Source organism: Littorina saxatilis, linkage group LG7, assembly GCF_037325665.1.
Source record: "Littorina saxatilis isolate snail1 linkage group LG7, US_GU_Lsax_2.0, whole genome shotgun sequence".
In the NCBI taxonomy this organism is placed as follows: domain Eukaryota; kingdom Metazoa; phylum Mollusca; class Gastropoda; order Littorinimorpha; family Littorinidae; genus Littorina; species Littorina saxatilis.
In genome coordinates this window covers 42,705,905-42,725,904 of record NC_090251.1, presented here as the reverse complement: position 1 = coordinate 42,725,904, position 20,000 = coordinate 42,705,905, and the positions used below count along the sequence as shown (strand labels likewise).

General features: G+C 43.7%; 2 protein-coding genes across 2 annotated transcripts in view; both read left to right on the top strand.

Moving 5' to 3' along the window:
• LOC138971512 (uncharacterized) overlaps positions 1-7,471 on the top strand; it is a 247,650-nt gene extending 240,179 nt beyond the window's left edge. The window contains exon 10 of the transcript XR_011457273.1: positions 7,002-7,471. The gene's annotated coding sequence lies outside the window, so the exon portion shown is untranslated. The remainder of the gene's footprint in view (positions 1-7,001) is intronic.
• LOC138971513 (prestin-like) overlaps positions 1,335-20,000 on the top strand; it is a 23,556-nt gene continuing 4,890 nt past the window's right edge. The window contains exons 1-5 of the mRNA XM_070344256.1: positions 1,335-1,513; positions 10,081-10,316; positions 11,609-11,924; positions 13,277-13,426; positions 14,104-14,793. Coding sequence (XP_070200357.1) covers positions 10,126-10,316; positions 11,609-11,924; positions 13,277-13,426; positions 14,104-14,793 — 1,347 coding nt within the window. The 5' untranslated portion in view covers positions 1,335-1,513; positions 10,081-10,125. The remainder of the gene's footprint in view (positions 1,514-10,080; positions 10,317-11,608; positions 11,925-13,276; positions 13,427-14,103; positions 14,794-20,000) is intronic.

The following is a 20,000-nucleotide window of genomic DNA, read 5'->3' as shown; positions in this document are numbered from 1 at the left end:
CTATGCTGAAATGCAATACCGAAGTCCGGCCTTCGTCGAAGATTGCTTGGCCAAAATTTCAATCAATTTGATTGAAAAATGAGGGTGTGACAGTGCCGCCTCAACTTTTATAAAAAGCCGGATATGACGTCATCAAAGACATTTATCAAAAAAGTGAAAAATATTTCTGGGGATATCATACCCAGGAACTCTCATGTAAAATTTCATAAAGATCGGTCCAGTAGTTTACTCTGAATCGCTCTACATACACACACGCACAGACACACACACACACAGACACACATACACCACGACCCTCGTCTCGATTCCCCCTCAATGTTAAAACATTTAGTCAAAACTTGACTAAATGTAAAAAGACAAACCATGTTACATGCTTCCAAGTTGGCAGCATTGATACTGGGCTGGCCTAGCTTCCGAGCAGACGAATCGACGACTGACCTTGACCTTTCAATACAAACCTTGACCTGTTGCTACCAAAGCAATCTAACGTAAAAAAAACCCAAAGTGTATGAAAAACTACAGTCGCAAACCTCATTGAAAGATAGTTATACTTTATCGGATATTATCAAAATGCAAAGAGATTCGACATAATCCCAAGGTAAGTTTTATAAAATGAAAACATTGATGGCTAGGGGGTTGGGAGTCGTCCAACCATGTCGGCAGAATCCATGGTTTACGAAACCAAAACTATGCACACCCCCTTCCCCACTTGCCAACCTACCCCCCCCCCCCCCCCCCCTGTTAACCCCACCCACAGGACTGGGTGGCCGAGTGGTAAACGCACTTGCCTCGGAAGCGAGAGGTTGCGAGCTCGACCCTGGGTCAGGGCGTTAGCAATTTTCTCCCCCCTTTCCTAACCTAGGTGGTGGGTTCAAGTGCTAGTCTTTCGGATGAGACGAAAAACCGAGGTCCCTTCGTGTACACTACATTGGGGTGTGCACGTTAAAGATCCCACGATTGACAAAAGGGTCTTTCCTGGCAAAATTGTATAGGCATAGATACAAATGTCCACCAAATACCCGTGTGACTTGGAATAATAGGCCGTGAAAAGTAAATATTCGCCTTAATTGGCTTGAGTTTTATTGGCCGATGTGAATGCGTGATATATTGAGTAAAAAATTCCATCTCACACGGCAGAAATTAATATGTAAAGCGCTTAGAGAACGTCAAGCCCTATATAAATCGCCCCATACATACATATTGTCCAGATTTGTGTGTGTGTGTGTGTGTGTGTGTGTATATATCTGAAGTCAATGAATAGTCAGTCATATTTTCTGTGGATAAACTTTGTGAATGCTAGGGGGGGCTCACAAAAAACAACTTTGCCATTGAATGGAGCGCATCCAAATCCAGGTCATATCTGTACAATAGCCGTACAAAACTTGCCACCCAAAAAGCCCGTCGTTTGTTCCGCGTGGCGACTTAGGTCGGGCAATCCCTGTGGAGTTTCAAGTCAAGATGTGAATCGAAGTCGACTCCACTAAGTTTGCTGTTCTGATTTTGGATTTATAAGGTTTGTAACTTTATATTTGTGATATATGTGCATTGATTTTATTTACGTTTGCTTTGGTATGTACTGTATGTCGCTGTGTGAAGGTATGATGATATGACGCCTGAGCACATGTATGTGTTCGTCTGTACAATTGAACGAAAATGTTTTTTGATATCATGTGCATGGCCGTGCGTGTGTGCGTGGGTGCGTGCGTGCGTGCGTGCATGCGTATGTGTGTGCGTGTGTGTGTGTGTGTTTCTCTCTCTCTATCTCTCTCTCTCTCTCTCTCTCTCTCTCTCTCTCTCTCTCTCTCTCTCTCTCTCTCTCTCCACAGGTTTCTTTCTTTACTCATTTGATTGGATTTGGTTGGTTTGGTCTTCTTTTTATTTGATTTGTTTGTATAAATTGCCGCCTTGAAAGATGTTTCTGAAGACTTCGTTCCATCATAAATGTGACCCTCCACCACAGAATGAGTCGCATGTCACCTTTGCATGATTTTCATATTTTACACTTTCCTAAAGAGTTTGTTATGCTCTATCCTCTGGTGAAAACCGTTTTAGAAAAAAGCCAAAACTGTTTGAGTTATAAGCATGTGACTAAGGTGACCCTCACACTGTTACCGGACACTCCCCGGACTTATATTTAGCCTAGCGCAGAAGCGCGCGAGGTGACATGCGACTCATTTCGTGGTGGAGGGTTTATTGACCTATATCTTTAGAATACACCACCCTTTTTTGTGACTTGACATTCTCAAACTAAAAACCCTTCTACACGTATCACATGATATGACTTTACACTGTACTAAGTCCCCTGTTTCTTTGACGCGAGAATAGGCGAGTGAAGCGAGTGGGGAGAGGAAGTAGCGTTTCTTCTTCCCACCGCAAGGAACGCTAGGATTTGGCGAGAGAAGGCGAGCATGCCTTGGAGATGATTGCTACTCGAGAAACAATGGAGGCCGCACAGCTGTTATTTCGATTGGTATTCATGGCTGTTTAAGGGCAGATTATACCTGCGCAGAGTCAGCGGCACAGACGACGCACTGCAGATTATTGATGCGGCGATAGGGATTATGACGAGTACTTGGCCTGTTTTCTTTTCACGCAACGTGTAGCGGGTTGGGGAAAAAAAATAAGAATTACCTCAATGATATGCAGTGCGTCGTCTGTGCCGCTGACTCTACGCAGGTATAATTTGTCCCTTTAGCGACCAGTGCAGATGATCTTTTCGCTGTCAACCAATGGTGTAAAATGCTGGCCTTTTAAGCTCAGCAAGCGGCTAGCCCCAAGCAAGTCTCGCGTTTAAAAAACTCACGTCAGTATATATAATCCGTCTAAACCATCTACTATATAATACTGGTAGGGTTTTCGGTGGTTTTTCGATTCCTGTGACCAAACCGCGCGGATTTGTGCCTTCTCCTTCGGTTACCATGCCAACGTGACCCAGGAAATCGATTCCGCTAGGTCCCGACTTCCAATTTTGTCCACGAACAAAGTTTGAAGAGGTTTGTCTCGCAAATTTGAGCAGACAACAGTGAACTTTGACCTGAACTTTGACCTCGCCGAAAGAGATCTGTGATTGGTTCTTCTTCAACTTCAATACGCGTGGCCTTTTTCGCCGTGTGGACGTATCTCCTACCAAACCCCGCCGGTTTGGACCCTGTCCCTCGGTTTTCCCGTAGTAACGGATCGCGATGAAGACGATAGGCTGGGTTAGATTGACGACTTCGAAAGCGAAATGGCTTTTTGAGGCCTTTTTAACGTGAAATGTCGTAGCAGACAGAATATCCCAGCTATCCCATTGGCCGAAAGCGAACGGTTTGACTAAACACTACGCGACCGCACCTCAGACGAACCTAGCTGTGTGTTTTATTTCTCTACCCCAGACGAACCTAAAATAATAAGAAGATAGATAGATCTGTTTATCTGTTAATGGAACTCCAAAATATTCCATAGATTTGTTTACTTAATTTTTAAAAGATAAGTTCGAAACATTATCATCTGATAAGTCGCCGTATAACCTTATAGGTTCCAGCGACTAAATATTTCCCCACGGTGCAACCATAGACATGTACGTCATCATGATCTCCCCTTAATTTGACCGTTATTTTGGCTGTCTTAGTGAAATGGTAAGATATATCTCCATGTTTTTTACATGTAAGTGTTCGGAAAAAATACAGTTATAGCAGTTATGTACAAAAATAAGCAGCATATGCTCTTTTCGCCAAAGTAAAGTCCTTTTTTCTTCTGGTTTCTTATATGTGTCACAGCACACTGCAAGCTTTTAGGCGAATAGCAAGTGAGTGGTATATATATATCATCAATTTTATAGTAGGTAACGGTGTGAATTACTTGCCATGTTCATGTTCATTATACGTTTTCCATATGTGTCATTTAATTGTGTATTGCTTGATGCCATGTATGTGTGTGTGTGTGTGTGTGTGTGTGTGTGTGTACATGACTTTAAATAAGCATGGATGTGTGCACTCGATTGTGTGTGTGTGTGTGTGTGTGTGTGTGTGAACCATGAATATATTTTCTGTTGTTATACTATGCGTTTGAATCATTATGTATTTTAGACGTCATACCTTTTTTTCGTATCTTCACGATGGCTTTTACCCGTTTAAATTTTAATGCTTCCAACTTTCAAAGCGCTGCACGGCTGGGAAGAGATGCGCACTTTTATCACTGTTGTTCATGCATTATCATCTGATAAGTCGCCGTATAACCTTATAGGTTCCAGCGACTAAATATTTCCCCACGGTGCAACCATAGACATGTACGTCATCATGATCTCCCCTTAATTTGACCGTTATTTTGGCTGTCTTAGTGAAATGGTAAGATATATCTCCATGTTTATCACTGTTGTTCATGTAGACGTAATCATGGATTCATGCAAACGTCATTCCTGCTGTATTTTATTTTGTTTGTTTGTATAGTCGCGTGCGGTCGCGCAGTCTTTAGTCAGACCTAAAGCGTGGCAACATTCGGACCGCTTGCTTCTGCCCAGCTTTGAATCGAGACAGCTGTCAATCTGCTGTCGCATCAACTGGCTCTACAGGTAAATGTTCGGAAAAAATACAGTTATAGCAGTTATGTACAAAAATAAGCAGCATATGCTCTTTTCGCCAAAGTAAAGTCCTTTTTTCTTCTGGTTTCTTATATGTGTCACAGCACACTGCAAGCTTTTAGGCGAATAGCAAGTGAGTGGTATATATATATCATCAATTTTATAGTAGGTAACGGTGTGAATTACTTGCCATGTTCATGTTCATTATACGTTTTCCATATGTGTCATTTAATTGTGTATTGCTTGATGCCATGTATGTGTGTGTGTGTGTGTGTGTGTGTGTGTGTGTGTGTGTGTGTACATGACTTTAAATAAGCATGGATGTGTGCACTCGATTGTGTGTGTGTGTGTGTGTGTGTGAACCATGAATATATTTTCTGTTGTTATACTATGCGTTTGAATCATTATGTATTTTAGACGTCATACCTTTTTTTCGTATCTTCACGATGGCTTTTACCCGTTTAAATTTTAATGCTTCCAACTTTCAAAGCGCTGCACGGCTGGGAAGAGATGCGCACTTTTATCACTGTTGTTCATGTAGACGTAATCATGGATTCATGCAAACGTCATTCCTGCTGTATTTTATTTTGTTTGTTTGTATAGTCGCGTGCGGTCGCGCAGTCTTTAGTCAGACCTAAAGCGTGGCAACATTCGGACCGCTTGCTTCTGCCCAGCTTTGAATCGAGACAGCTGTCAATCTGCTGTCGCATCAACTGGCTCTACAGGTAAATCCCATTTATCAGTCTGTAAAACTTTCGTAAAGTGTTCCTAACCTTGCTGTATTCTGCCACAGGGGTTCTACTATAGAGATAGAGAATTTGCAGTCTCCCCCCGCCATTTTGACGCGCATGAGGCATGTTTTAATCATGGATACACGCTGTGTGGAGTACGCTCATTTTTTTGATAATACACCAAGTTTGTTTGAGAAACAGAGAATAGTCAAAGTGCAAAACAGGGGTTCCCAGGTCTGAATATGCGTTTGAATCATTATGTATTTTGGACGTTTTAGATTTCCATTTCGTAAAAATCTATGACCCATGGCGCATTACATGTGGGGGGGGGGGGGGGGGGGTGAACGAATCTTGCTTTTTCTACTTCTCTAACCCATGGCATAGGCCATACATGTGGGGGTTCTATTACCTGAAAACAGCATCCACACACACGCGCACACGTTCCATTGGACGTACATTTATTGTGTGTGTGTTTGTCTGTGTGTGTGTTCATGGATGCTGCACTCGATTGTGTGTGTGTGTGTGTGTGTGTGTGTGTGTTTGAGATGTCACTATCGTGTCATAACAAAACTACTATTTTGTTGGTGTTTTTTTGTGAAATAAATTTGGTTTTTCAATTTTTAATAATCTCTTTCGTTAATTTTATTAAAGTGTTAAAATGATTACAATTGTGATATTGTGTGATTTCCTTTTGCGGCGTTTGGTCACAATTACCACAGTAATCCCTCAAGTAACCAGTGCTCCACATGGATGTATTGTTGGTTTAAGTAAATATTTTTCAAAATAGCTGCTTTGTTAAATTTTGCAAGTATCAACAACACATCCCATGCGGATCTCTGGCAAGATAAATGGCTGGATCTCACGGCTCAGTCTATAGCTTTCTGTAAACAAACTATGGTCCTTCAGTTGTTTGGGGACGAGTACAAACTATCCCAGACTGAGCTATGGCAATTCCCAATCATCAAACTTGCTACAAACACTCATGGCAACAAACACCTTAACTCATTAGATCTTCGTTTAATAAGATACAAACATTGATTACATAAAGTTAAAATGATTAAATATATAAATTCACACATATCATGAAATGGCATCTCATTAATAACAAAATGTATTGAAACCCATGCTCCCCAAGAGAATATAATTCATTATATGCGGGATAATGTGCGGGGGGGGGGGGGGGGGGGGGGGAGGGAGGGGTGCAAACAACATTTTCACAAGCACATAACCAACAAAATGACATCGCATGCGCAGCACACAAAGTGCGTAGCACGGGTACCACTAGTCCTTTGAGATTTATTACATGCTAGCTCTTTATCATCGGCGGCTCATGCGTAAACAGTTCGGCAGTGTCCTGAGATTTTCTTGTTCTTGTCGCCTTCACCGACTTTTTTTCTCCATTTGTGATGCTCGCAGTGTGCTTTCCACTTGAGTGCAAATACATTTTGGTTTCGTATTATGCACGTGTTACAGTTTTCGCTTTTGTTTTTTATTTATTTCATATTTTTATTTTTTTTAAATTTTGGTTTCCCTTATATCTTTTCATGTTCATTTTTGTGTTACAGTTTCCGCTTTTGCTTTTCATTTCTTTCATAATTATTATATAATTTTTAATCTAATCTTTTCTTCTTTTTATATCTTGCTATGTTCATTTTTTGTGGAATAGCATGGTGAACTGTATATGACTTGTGAACAGCGCCTTACAGGGCAAGCACCGGCACGGTTGGCCTAGTGGTAAGGCGTCCGCCCCGTGATCGGGAGGTCGTGGGTTCGAACCCCGGCCGGGTCAAACCTAAGACTTTAAAATTGGCAATCTAATGGCTGCTCCGCCTGGCGTCTGGCATTATGGGGTTGTGCTAGGACTGGTTGGTCCGGTGTCAGAATAATGTGACTGGGTGAGACATGAAGCCTGTGCTGCGACTTCTGTCTTGTGTGTGGCGCACGTTATATGTCAAAGCGGCACCGCCCTGATGTGGCCCTTTGTGGTCGGCTGGGCGTTAAGCAAACAAACAAACAAACAAACTTAAGGGCAAGTGTGAGTAAGTGGGCGCGCGGTAAGGGTACATGCTCTACCCCACGCCCACATGAACATAGGATGACATAAACACCGTCACATGTCACAGACACTCCCTTGGGCATACTGTGAACACACACAAACACATGCACACGCACACACACACGCGCGTGCACTCACACACACACACACACACACACACTGGCAAACACACGCACACACGCACACATACACACACACACGCACGCATTACACACACACACACACACACACACACACACACACACACACAGAGTCATAATAACAAGCAAGACTGATCACCATCACTCAACAGAAAGTTTTGGCTTAATAACTCCTCAATCATCTTTCGAAGTTTTAAATCAACACTCGGCAGAATAAACCTACCGTGTCGTTGTTTGTGGCACTATACGATTGTTTTTATTTTATTTTCAGTTATTTTCAGTTATTTTCAGTTATTTATTTTTTTATTTTATTTGTATCTTCTTTAATTGTGTTTACTTCATTTAATTTAGTTTTACTGTGTTTTTGAATTTTATGTTGATTGAATGATTGATTCATTCATTCATTTATCTATTTATTTATATTGGTGTTTTTTATGGGGGGGGGGGGGGGGGTGGTTTAGGACACACAGAACCTACCACCCTTTAAAGGGTTAAATTAAGGGTCAAGGGATATACAGCAGCTGTTGGAAAGAATTAGTTGCAGAAACAATGGGTTGATCTTTGCCAGTGGTACTTGGTAACGTTGGTCAGCAGTGCTTTCTGCACGCAGCAGGAATGAAGGCTATGAACAGACAGACAGATACATGGGTGGAAAAGCATACGTATGGACCAACAGATAAACTGACAGACAGACATACGGATTGAAAGGCATACAGATGGACCAGGAGACAAGCAGACAGACTGAAAAACACATGAACGGACAGATGAACAGACAGACAGATACATCGGTGGAAAAGCATACAGATGGACCAACAGATGAACAGACAGACAGACAGACATATGGATTGAAAGGCATACAGATCGACCAACAGACACGCATACAGACTGAAAAACACATGAACGGACAAACAGAAACAGGGATGGAAATACATCGCAGATAGTACAAAAGACCAAACGACAAATTGATGAACAGACAGACAGACAGACATATGGATTGAAAGGCATACAGATGGACCAACAGACAAACAGACAGACTGACAACCAGATTGACGGACAGATTAACAGACAAACAGAAACATTGATAGAAATACACACAGACAAATCTGTTCGATCGATCAGTGTAGGCCTAACTACATTACTGTCTGCTCAAGACTGTCTCATGGACAGGCCCTGGAAAAAAACTGACACGGAAAGCTATTAGTGGCTCTGGGGATCACTCAATGACAGAAAGCAGTATCGTTTTACAAAACACATAACAGTTCAGACTCAGTCCCTTCCAGACTCCCTTTTTTTCAAGGAAGGGAGAATTGGAGCTCCTGTCAGTCACCCAGTACACGCGTTCGGAATGCACGATTAAGTTGTTTTGGGTATCTTAGAAAAGAATAATCGACCCCGAAAACTTTCGAATCGAAGCTGTTCGTAGCAGACGGACTTTTGATCGGCTGTGGTCTCACACTTTCACAGATATCTTTCAATATAATTCCTTATTTGACAAGTTGTCGGACAGACAGCTGTACCTCATATTTGTTTCCACTACCACTCTCATAAATTTGCTTTGTAGTGTATGAGTGAAGGACGATCGATCCGAAAATGTTCGAACCGAGAGAGGAAAAATGGCGGCCGGTCGGACATGTGCTAAAGGTCCGACCACTAGCAGACGGATCTCTTCCTTCGAGACACACACAATTTCACAAATATCTTTCGATAGAATTCGTTATTCAACAAGTTGTCAGACAGACAGTTGTATGTCACGGTTATATACACATGACATGCGCTCAGCTCTTAGTGTTAATTTGCATCGGATTAAAGAACTATGGACCAGAAAAGTTTCGAATCGAAGTATGTTCCGCTCTGGCCGGTGTAACAGTCGCGCATGCGCATTGAGCCCCCACAGTCACGAGGTGCATGAAAATTAGTAATTAATGCGTGGAAATTACTAATTTTTTGTTTTTGCACTAGTAAGCCGTCAGGAAGCGAGCCAAAACTGAAAATTAGACATTAACACTTGAAAATGAGCTATTAACACGTAAAAAATAGTAATTAACACGTGAAAATTAGTATTGTAATTTTCTCGTGAAAATTAGTAACTTTCACGGGTTAATTACTAATTTTTAGTTTTGGCGCTAGTAAGCCGTCATAGACATGGTTACTGCACAAACGACCAGCTAGGCCACTCCTCCTATTGGCACGTGCGAACACTGAGTCTGAACTCCTATTTCTAGACTAGTGCAAGGGAAGAACCTGTTAATTTTCAACTATTGCACAACAGAAATGAGCTCACTTTTGAAGAACAACTGATCTTTAAATCTGTTACGTTGATTTTTGACCGAAGCACTGCTTAGCATCTGTGACACACCCTTAAAAAGTATCATTAAGCCTTCTCGTTTCATTTTTTCATTTTGTTTTGCCAGGTTTTTTTTGAAAAGGCAAACATTGTCGAAAAATAATTAGGAACTTGTTTGACTAAAATGTTGGTCGAAATGACGTGGGCTTCAGAATATTTACAGACTATTGTTAAAACTTAGATCTAGTTTTCAAAACCTACTCCTTTCTGTACAAATCTCAAGTACAAGTTTTTCTTTCCCATTGTTTTAGGATGAGGGGTCTGACGAAACGACTAGTTTCTGCCACCCGGATAAGATGGTGACCACTCCCGTCACTCCCACAGAACACGTGATCTTGAGGCGACATCTTTACACCCAGGTCGCCCTTGACGACACATACAAGGACCAATCAGAATCCTCCACGGCCTGTGACGTCATCAAACGCACGTGCCAAGTCTCACCGAAATGCGTTGGCCGGCAAGCATTAAACTACTTCCCAGTTGCAAAGTATGATATTCGTGTTATCCCATTTATACTTATAATACTACTTGTAAAGAAATGTTGTGCTTGTTTTTGTGTGTGTGTGTGTGTATTTGTTTGTTTGTTGTTGTTTATTTTGTTTAGGGTTTGTTTTTGTTGTTGTAATTGTTGGTTTTTCTTGTTGTTGTGTTTACTTTTTGTGTGGACATGTTTGCTCTGCTGTTTTTGTCATCATTCTTCGCTCCTTCCTCGTCATTATATTTAGTCAAGTTTTGACTAAATGTTTTAACGTAGAGGGGGAATCGAGACGAGGGTCGTGGTGTATGTGCGTGTGTGTGTGTGTGTGTGTGTGTGTGTGTGTGTGTGTGTGTGTGTGTGTGTGTGTGTGTGTGTAGAGCGATTCAGACTAAACTACTGGACCGATCTTTATGAAATTTGACATGAGAGTTTCTGGGTATGAAATCCCCGAACGTTTTTTTCATTTTTTTGATAAATGTCTTTGATGACGTCATATCCGGCTTTTCGTGAAAGTTGAGGCGGCACTGTCACGCCCTCATTTTTCAACCAAATTGGTTCAAATTTTGGTCAAGTAATCTTCGACGAAGCCCGGACTTCGGTATTGCATTTCAGCTTGGTGGCTTAAAAATTAATTAATGACTTTGGTCATTAAAAATCTGAAAATTGTAAAAAAAAATAAAAATTTATAAAACGATCCAAATTTACGTTTATCTTATTCTCCATCATTTGCTGATTCCAAAAACATATAAATATGTTATATTCGGATTAAAAACAAGCTCTGAAAATTAAATATATAAAAATTATTATCAAAATTAAATTGTCCAAATCAATTTAAAAACACTTTCATCTTATTCCTTGTCGGTTCCTGATTCCAAAAACATATAGATATGATATGTTTGGATTAAAAACACGCTCAGAAAGTTAAAACAAAGAGAGGTACAGAAAAGCGTACTATCCTTCTTAGCGCAACTACTACCCCGCTCTTCTTGTCAATTTCACTGCCTTTGCCATGAGCGGTGGCCTGACGATGCTACGAGTAAAATGGCATTGCGTTCAGTTTCATTCTGTGAGTTCGACAGCTACTTGACTAAATGTTGTATTTTCGCCTTACGCGACTTGTTTTACTATTGATGCGATCCTAGGTTTATTGCGTTTGTTTATTGTGTGTGATGAGCATTAAGAAAAATGTCTGTTTGTACCAACAAGTGTGTCATCGTTTTGCCTTTAATCATCACCATCATCATCATCATCATCATCATCATCATCATCATCTACATCATCATCATCCACTGACATTTCAGGACACTTCGAGGCTACAAATGGAGACAGTGGGTGTTCGCAGACATCATCAGCGGCCTCTCTGTAGCTTTTATCCAAATGCCTCTAGGCCTCGGCCTCGGCCTCCTGGCCTCCCTCAAGCCTGTCAACGGCCTCTACACCACCTTCTTCCCCATCCTCGTGTACCTTTTCTTCGGTACCTCCCCGCACGTGTCCATGGGAACCAACGCCGTCATCGCCCTGTTGACGGCTGGTCTTGTAGAGCGAGAGACTGAACACTTGGTGTCTGCCCTGGGGGTGAACGAGACGCTGAGTGAAGAGGAGCTTCTAGAGTACAAGGTAAAGAGGATATAGAAAGTCTGGTCTGGAGGAGAGAGAGACTGAACACTTGGTGTCTGCCATGAAGAGGAGCTTCTAGAGTACAAGGTAAAGAGGATATAGAAAGTCTGGTCTGGAGGAGAGAGAGACTGAACACTTGGTGTCTGCCATGAAGAGGAGCTTCTAGAGTACAAGGTAAGAGGATATATAGAACGTCTGGTCTGGAGAAGCGAGAAACTGAACACTTGGTGTCTGCCATGAAGAGGAGCTTCTACAGTGCAAGGTAAGAGGGTATAGAAAGTCTGGTCTGGTGGAGCGAGAGTCTGAACACTTGGTGTCTGCCATGAAGAGGAGCTTCTAGAGTACAAGGTAAGAGGATATATAGAACGTCTGGTCTGGAGAAGCGAGAAACTGAACACTTGGTGTCTGCCATGAAGAGGAGCTTCTAGAGTACAAGGTAAGAGGATATATAGAACGTCTGGTCTGGAGAAGCGAGAAACTGAACACTTGGTGTCTGCCATGAAGAGGAGCTTCTACAGTGCAAGGTAAGAGGGTATAGAAAGTCTGGTCTGGTGGAGCGAGAGTCTGAACACTTGGTGTCTGCCATGGGGGTGAACGAAACACTGAGGGAAGAGGAGCTTCTGGAGTACAAGGTGAGAGGATATAGAGAGTGGGGTGGAGCTTCTACAGTGCAAGGTAAGAGGGTATAGAAAGTCTGGTCTGGTGGAGCGAGAGTCTGAACACTTGGTGTCTGCCATGGGGGTGAACGAAACACTGAGGGAAGAGGAGCTTCTGGAGTACAAGGTGAGAGGACATAGAGAGTGGGGTGGCCATGGTAGTGGTAGTGGTGGTGTCGTTGATGATGTGGGATGGGGTTCCAATGAACGTGGTGGATTTGGTGGTGGTGGTAATTGTGGTGTACTTTTTGGCTATGCTGGTCGTTGTGATGATGATAAGAAGGAGTGTGACAGTAAAGGTGACGAGAACAAAGAATGCGACCATGATGCTATTGCAGAGGACGATGATGATGATGCTGATGATGACGAATAGGAGAAGAAAGGCAATGATGGCGAGGAGAAGTAGAGGATGGGGGAGAAGGGAACTTTCTTTCTTTCTTTATTTGGTGTTTAACGTCGTTTTCAACCACGAAGGTTATTTCGCGACGGAGAAGGGAACTGCACTTGTCGTCTGGACTTTCGTCTTAATGGTGAATGTGAATCTCGTACTGAATAGAACGACTACACGGAGATAAGAGCAGGTCTCGATTTACTTAAACCACCATATTCTGCCATTGTGACGAGCAAGTTGAATCGTCTTTGCGTGCCAACCCCAAACGCTTTGTGTTATTTCCGAGAATTCTTGATTGTGTGCAGGTAGGCATTGCAGCGGCGTCATGCTTCGTCGGAGGTCTGATCCTGCTTGGAATGGGCATCTTACGCTTGGGGTTCATCACCAACTTCCTGGCTAAGTCCTTCATCGGTGGTTTTACATTCGCCGCTGCTGTACACATCTCCACTAGCCAGGTGGGCGTCTGCACTCAAAGTCATGAATACTTTAATTAATAATAAAACGACACCAACTAAAACGATAACAATATTTATCTTCTTGACCCTGTCTTCCAAAGTCACATCTCTAACTTAAAAAGCCAAACAAAGTCCGAGAAGACATCTTAAGGCCGAACATCCGTCTTCAGGAGACCAAGCCTTGTTATAGTAGAAGGTCTCAGAGCTACATTTAGCTTTGCCAGCACGAGAAACTAGAGCTACATCTTCTGCGCGCCGATGTTGGCCTTTAATGCGAATCATGAAGTTAAGTAAAACATTCTGTCACTTCTCCCAGGAGCTGACAAAGATTTTGAAATTTTGAGAAAGAATTCTGTCTTGGTGACTTTGTCGTATCAGCAGAAAAGAACTAACCGTAATGTCACAGCCAGGCTGTGCATGTATCAGTATCGGATGTCTGTTTTCACGCGTGGCTAACAATAACAGCAAGAAAACATGTTATAACTTTGGATGAGGTGTTTTGAATTTAAGATTGTCCAGATAGCAAGAGACTAACATTTCTGTCTATCTAGCTGTTTCTGTCTGGCAGCTGTCTATCTCTGTCTCTGTGTCTGTATTTTCCATTGTGAGTAAGTTGTTCTACAACTGACGTTCACTTTTTGTGATTTTCACTGGAGTTTCTCTCCCTCTCTTCACAGATAGTGAAGATGCTACACCTGAAGCTACCAATGCGGACCGGGCTGGGCAAACTGGTGCTGACCTACATCGATATCTTCAGCAACATCCGTGACGTCAACGTGGCTGACCTCATCGTGGGCCTCATCTGCATGGCGGTGCTCCTGGCGGTGAAACTGGGCATCAACGAGCGCTACAAACACAAGCTGACGATCCCCATCCCCATCGAGCTCATCGTGGTCATCCTCTCCACGCTCGTCTCCCACTTCGCCAAGCTCAACGAGAAGTTCGGGATCGTAATCGTCGGGGATGTTCCCGTGGGTATCCCGGCTCCGTCTCTGCCTCGCTTGGAGAGTCTCCCCAGGGTGGCCACTGACGCCTTCGTCACCGCCATCCTCATCTTCGCCCTGACCATCTCTCTGGCCAAACTGACCGCCAAGCTCCACGACGTCATCATCGACGACAACCAGGAGCTCGTGGCCTACGGTCTGTGTCAGCTGGTGGGGTCCTTCTTCCAGAACTTTCCCTCCTGCACCGCTCTCCCTCGCACCATGATGTTGAGCTCCCTGGGGTCCAAGTCCACGCTGAACGGAGTGACGTCTGCTGTGTTTATCCTGCTGGTGATGCTGGTAGTCGGGCAGCTGTTCGTCTCGCTCCCTATCGCTATGCTGGCGGCAATGATCATCGTCGCGATGAAGGATCTGTTGCTGCAGGTAATGAAGATTCGTTTGTGTTTTGGTAGTTTGATGTTTCTGCGTCGATTGAATACAGAGTATAAAATACTACCCAATATTGACGGACTGTGTGATGATATCTTCTGCTATGGTCTGTTGAGACAGTGATATCAAAATCGAGACCGGAGGTCGAGATTTTGATATCACTGTATAGCAGAAGATATCATCACACAGTCAGTCAATGTTAGATATATTGCTAATTCTCTGGACATTTTGTATTTACTGTAAAGAAATTACAAAAGTATTTGTCTCAGTTCTGGCTGTTCCAAATACCTCCCTCTGATTATTATTTCTTTTTGTTCACGCTTTTCTTGTACTTTTCAGTATTTCAAAAAGTCTTTTCTTTCAAAAAGTCTTTAGTCACTTGCTCAACTAAATTCTGGGATAATTACATTTTCATATATATTTTTTTGTTTTTAAATTTAGGTGTTTTTCTTTTTGAAGTGGGGAAGCAATAAAGAGGTCGTCGATATCAAAACTGACATCGACGGAAATGTCGTCGATATCACTTTTGCACTGAGCTCAATTTTGCCCAATTGACCAATGGAAATCCACGTAACATATGAAATAGCAATATTATTGAATATTAGTGTAATAATTAAGTATGTCATTTAAAACAAGTTTTAGATAGATGTACTCTCTGACTCAATAGATGAGTCCCTTTTTGTTCGGAATCTGCAGCACAGCTCAGCCATAATGTTGAGTGTTGTCAATAAGCCTGGCCATAAAGGATCTGGATTTACGGATGATTATTATTATTATGGTGACTTATATAGCGCGAAACCACAAGTGCTCTTCGCGCTTTACATATTAATTTCTGCCGTTTGAAATGGAATTTTTTACAGACAGACAGACAAACAGACATTTTTTTTACACACAATATATAACGCATTCACATCGGCCAGTAAACTTCAAGCCTGTTAGGCGAACATTCACTTTTCACGGCCTTTATTCCAAGTCAAACGGGTATTTGGTGGACATTTTTATCTATGCCTATACAATTTTGCCAGGAAAGACCCTTTTGTCAATCGTGGGATCTTTAACGTGCACACCCCAATATAGTGTACACGAAGGGACCTCGGTTTTTCGTCTCATCCGAAAGACTAGCACTTGAACCCACTGTAGTGTTTGAGAATCTGTTACCATCTAAGGGAAGCAACTGCTATAGATGTGTTAAGTAACTAACGAGAGTTAGTTCCCTTGTTACACACACTGATCATCTTCATGGCTGACAATAAACACAGCTTGCCCCCTCAAACCATCGTTTGTCGGCTTTATCGTGTACATGCATGGTGAACGTGTATCCACCTTCATCACAGACATCATATTGGCGACGAGGTAAATTATTTTACATACATATATCGGCTCTACCTTGTGCAAGAACTTTGTAATCTCACTTTTCTGACTTAGTTGCCACGTGCTTCTCAACTTTCAACATGGCTGAACAGTTATCTGCACTACCTACTTATCCTTCGTTTGACTGTTCGTCTGATGGCGTGTCTATCAGATGGAGCAAGTGGATCGTAAGACTAGAGAACCTGTTCGTTGCATTCAACATTGCCAACGACCAGAGGAAGAAAGCGTTGCTGCTTACGTACGCTGGGAACGATCTGAATGACATTGTGGACTCTTTTCCAGCTGCTGATCTGACCCCTCGGGATGGTGAGACTCACTTCCAGAAACTTGTTGATCGTATCAATGAACATTTTAACCCACAGATCAACAGAGAGTATCAGGTTTTTACCTTCAGACAGCTCACGCAAACATCTGACAGTGTTGACATTTTTTATCAACAGCTGAAACGACATGCCTCTCTCTGTAACTTTGCAAACATTGAGTCTGAAATTAAATCGCAGCTGATAACCGGTTGCAAAGTGAACAAGGTGCGAGAGAAGGGCCTGAGCAACCCAGGAATAACACTGTCTGACCTCCTGCAGTATGCCCGCACATTGGAGTTGACTGCTTCTTACTCAAGAAAAATGCATGAAGACGTTTCAGTTAACCAACTCCATCGTTCAGCTACATCAAGCCAGCATCAGCCTGATCGACGTCATCACCAGCCCCGCCGTAGTCAAGCCTCACACCGTCATAACCAGCCAACCGATCATTGCAAGAACTGTGGTGGTACATGGCCGCATGAGAAGGGACAGCATTCGTGCCCTGCTTTCAACAAACAGTGCCGCTCCTGTGGAAAATTCAACCACTTCTCATCCGTCTGCCGTTCCAGTCCACGCAACACGGCAAGATCAGGGACAGGTGGAAGGGGCAGTGCATTCTCTTCCTCCTCTTCCCAACAGCCTCGCTCCATCAAGCACAAGCCCAAACCTGTTCACCACGTTGAGCAACATGGTGAATGTGACAACAACGACGCTTCGTTCATCGACGACGGCAATGACGCAGACACTGAGTACGTCTACACTGCAAACGGCAACTCGAATCAACTGCCACGCTTCAAGGTCTACCTCAACGGACAACAGACAACCTTCCTTGCTGATTCCGGAGCTACAGTCAATCTGCTATCACGGACAGATTATGAAAGTCTTACACCCAAGCCACCGCTCAGCCCGTCAAACGTGAGAATCTCTGCGTACGGCAATCAACACTCCATCCGTGCGTTTGGACAGTTTTGCGCTGAACTACACACTGACACAGCATCCTGCTCAGCCACGATATGTGTTGTTCCAGGCAATGAGAAACCCATCCTGAGCTGGTCAACCTCGCAAACACTCAAGCTGCTGACCACCGTCCACTGCATCGAGCACAAAACTCAGCAAGAGAACCAGCTTGGTAAACTCAATGATCGACAGATCAAACTCCACATCGACGAGACGGTACAGCCTGTCGCTCAGCACTACCGTCGTGTTCCCTTTCATGTCCGCAAGCATGTGGAAGAACAAATCCGAAAGGATGAAGAACTTGGTGTCATCGAGAAGGCAACTGGTCCAACACCATGGGTATCTCCTATAGTTGTGGTGCCTAAACCCAAGTCTCCAGGCAAGGTACGCGTGTGCGTCGACATGCGTTCTGCAAACAAGGCCATCAGGAGAGAACGTCATGCTACCCCAACACTTGATGAACTGAAAACCATGCTCGCAGGTGCTAAAGTTTTCAGCAAGCTTGACCTGAACCAAGGCTACAACCAGCTAGAACTAGCTGAGGAGTCACGGTACATCACGACGTTCTCCACACATCTTGGTCTCTACAGATACCGACGCCTCTTCTTTGGTGTGAACTCCGCAAGCGAGATCTTCCAAGAAACCATCAGGCAAGTACTGTCTGGCCTCAAGGGTGTCGTAAACATCAGCGACGACATTCTCTGCTACGGTACGTCACAGCAAGACCATGACAACAACCTACGCGCTCTCATGCAGCGTCTCCGTGAGAAAGACCTCACTCTCAACACTGACAAGTGTGAGTACAACAAGAAGTCGCTTGAGTTCCTTGGTCATATCTTCGGGGAAGACGGCATCACCCCAAGCCAAGACAAGCTCAAGACCATTCTTGAACTGCCAACACCAACCAACGCATCTGAAGTAAGAAGTCTTCTCGGCATGATGAACTTCTGTGGTGCACACTTCATTCCAAACTATGCAACACTCACCCATGAACTCCGTCTGCTGACAAAGAAGACAACACCATGGTCGTGGAATGAAAAGCATGACGCAGCCCTCGGAACGCTGAAAGCAGAACTCAGCAAAGCAACGACGCTTGCTTACTTCAATCCAGGAAAACCGACAGAGATCTACACCGACGGCAGTCCTGTAGGCATCTCTGCAGTCCTGACCCAAGACAAGCGCATCATCCAGTTTGCAAGCCGAGCACTCACTCCAACAGAACAAAGATATTCACAGACAGAACGTGAAGCACTCGCCATCACATGGGCCTGTGAATATTTCCACATCTACCTGTTTGGTGCTACATTCACTGTCTACACTGACCACAAGCCTTTGGTCAGCATGTTCAACAACCCTCGTGCTCAACTCTCTGCTCGTGTTGAACGCTGGGTACTGAGAACACAGCCCTACGAAATGACTGTTCAGTACCGACCTGGTTTCGACAACCCCGCCGACTATCTGAGTCGACATCCAGTCCAACAGCATCCCAGCAGCAGAGAAGAGAAGATCGCAGAAGAGTATCTTCACTACGTTGTCGACACGTCCACTCCAAAAGCCATGACGTTAGACACAGTCATCTCAGAAACAGCGAAAGATGTCACCCTTACGGCAGTGATCAACGCAATCCTTACCAGTGACTGGGAAGCCAAAGACGACGTTGACACAAAAACTTTCAGAACCCTCTACTTGTGTCGTTCAGAACTCTCACTCAGTCACAACGCATCAGTTCTACTCAAGGGTACACGCATCGTTCTCCCAGAGTCTCTTCATCTTCAAGCTGTGAAAGTCGCTCACACTGGACATCAAGGCATCGTCAAGACAGTCGCCCTGCTTCGAGAAAAGGTTTGGTTCCGACGAATGCAAGAGACTGTTGAGAAAGCGGTGAAAAACTGCTTAACCTGTCAAATCTCCACTCCCACACCAGCCAGAGAACCGCTGAAGATGTCTCCACTGCCCACAGCACCTTGGTCTGAACTGAGTGCTGATTTCGCAGACGCACCCAACGGAAACATTCTCCTTGTCATCACAGATGAATATTCCAGATTCACCGTTGTTGACATTTTGCAATCAACATCCAGCCGGAGTGTGATTCCACGTCTCGACAAGATCTTTGCAGAATACGGCATACCAGATGTTCTGAAGACAGACAATGGCCCACCATTCAACAGCCACGAGTTCGCGACATACGCAACACACACCGGGTTCAAGCACAGGAAGATCACCCCCATGTGGCCCCGTGCAAATGGAGAAACGGAACGCTTTATGCGTACCATCAAGAAGACTGTCAAAGCCGCCCATGCACAACAGCTGAACTGGAAACAGGAAATGTACAAGTTTCTTCTTGACTACAGAACAACTCCACACTGCACAACTGGTGTCGCCCCTGCTACTGCCCTCTTTGGTCGCAACATCAAGAACAGACTACCACAACTCCCGCCGCAGCAGCCAGCGGACGCAAAGATGAGACAACAGGATGCCCGCGCCAAAGGCAAGATGAAGCTCTACGCAGACAACAAGAACTATGTCAAACCAAGCAACCTTCAGATTGGTGATTCTGTTCTCATCAAGGAC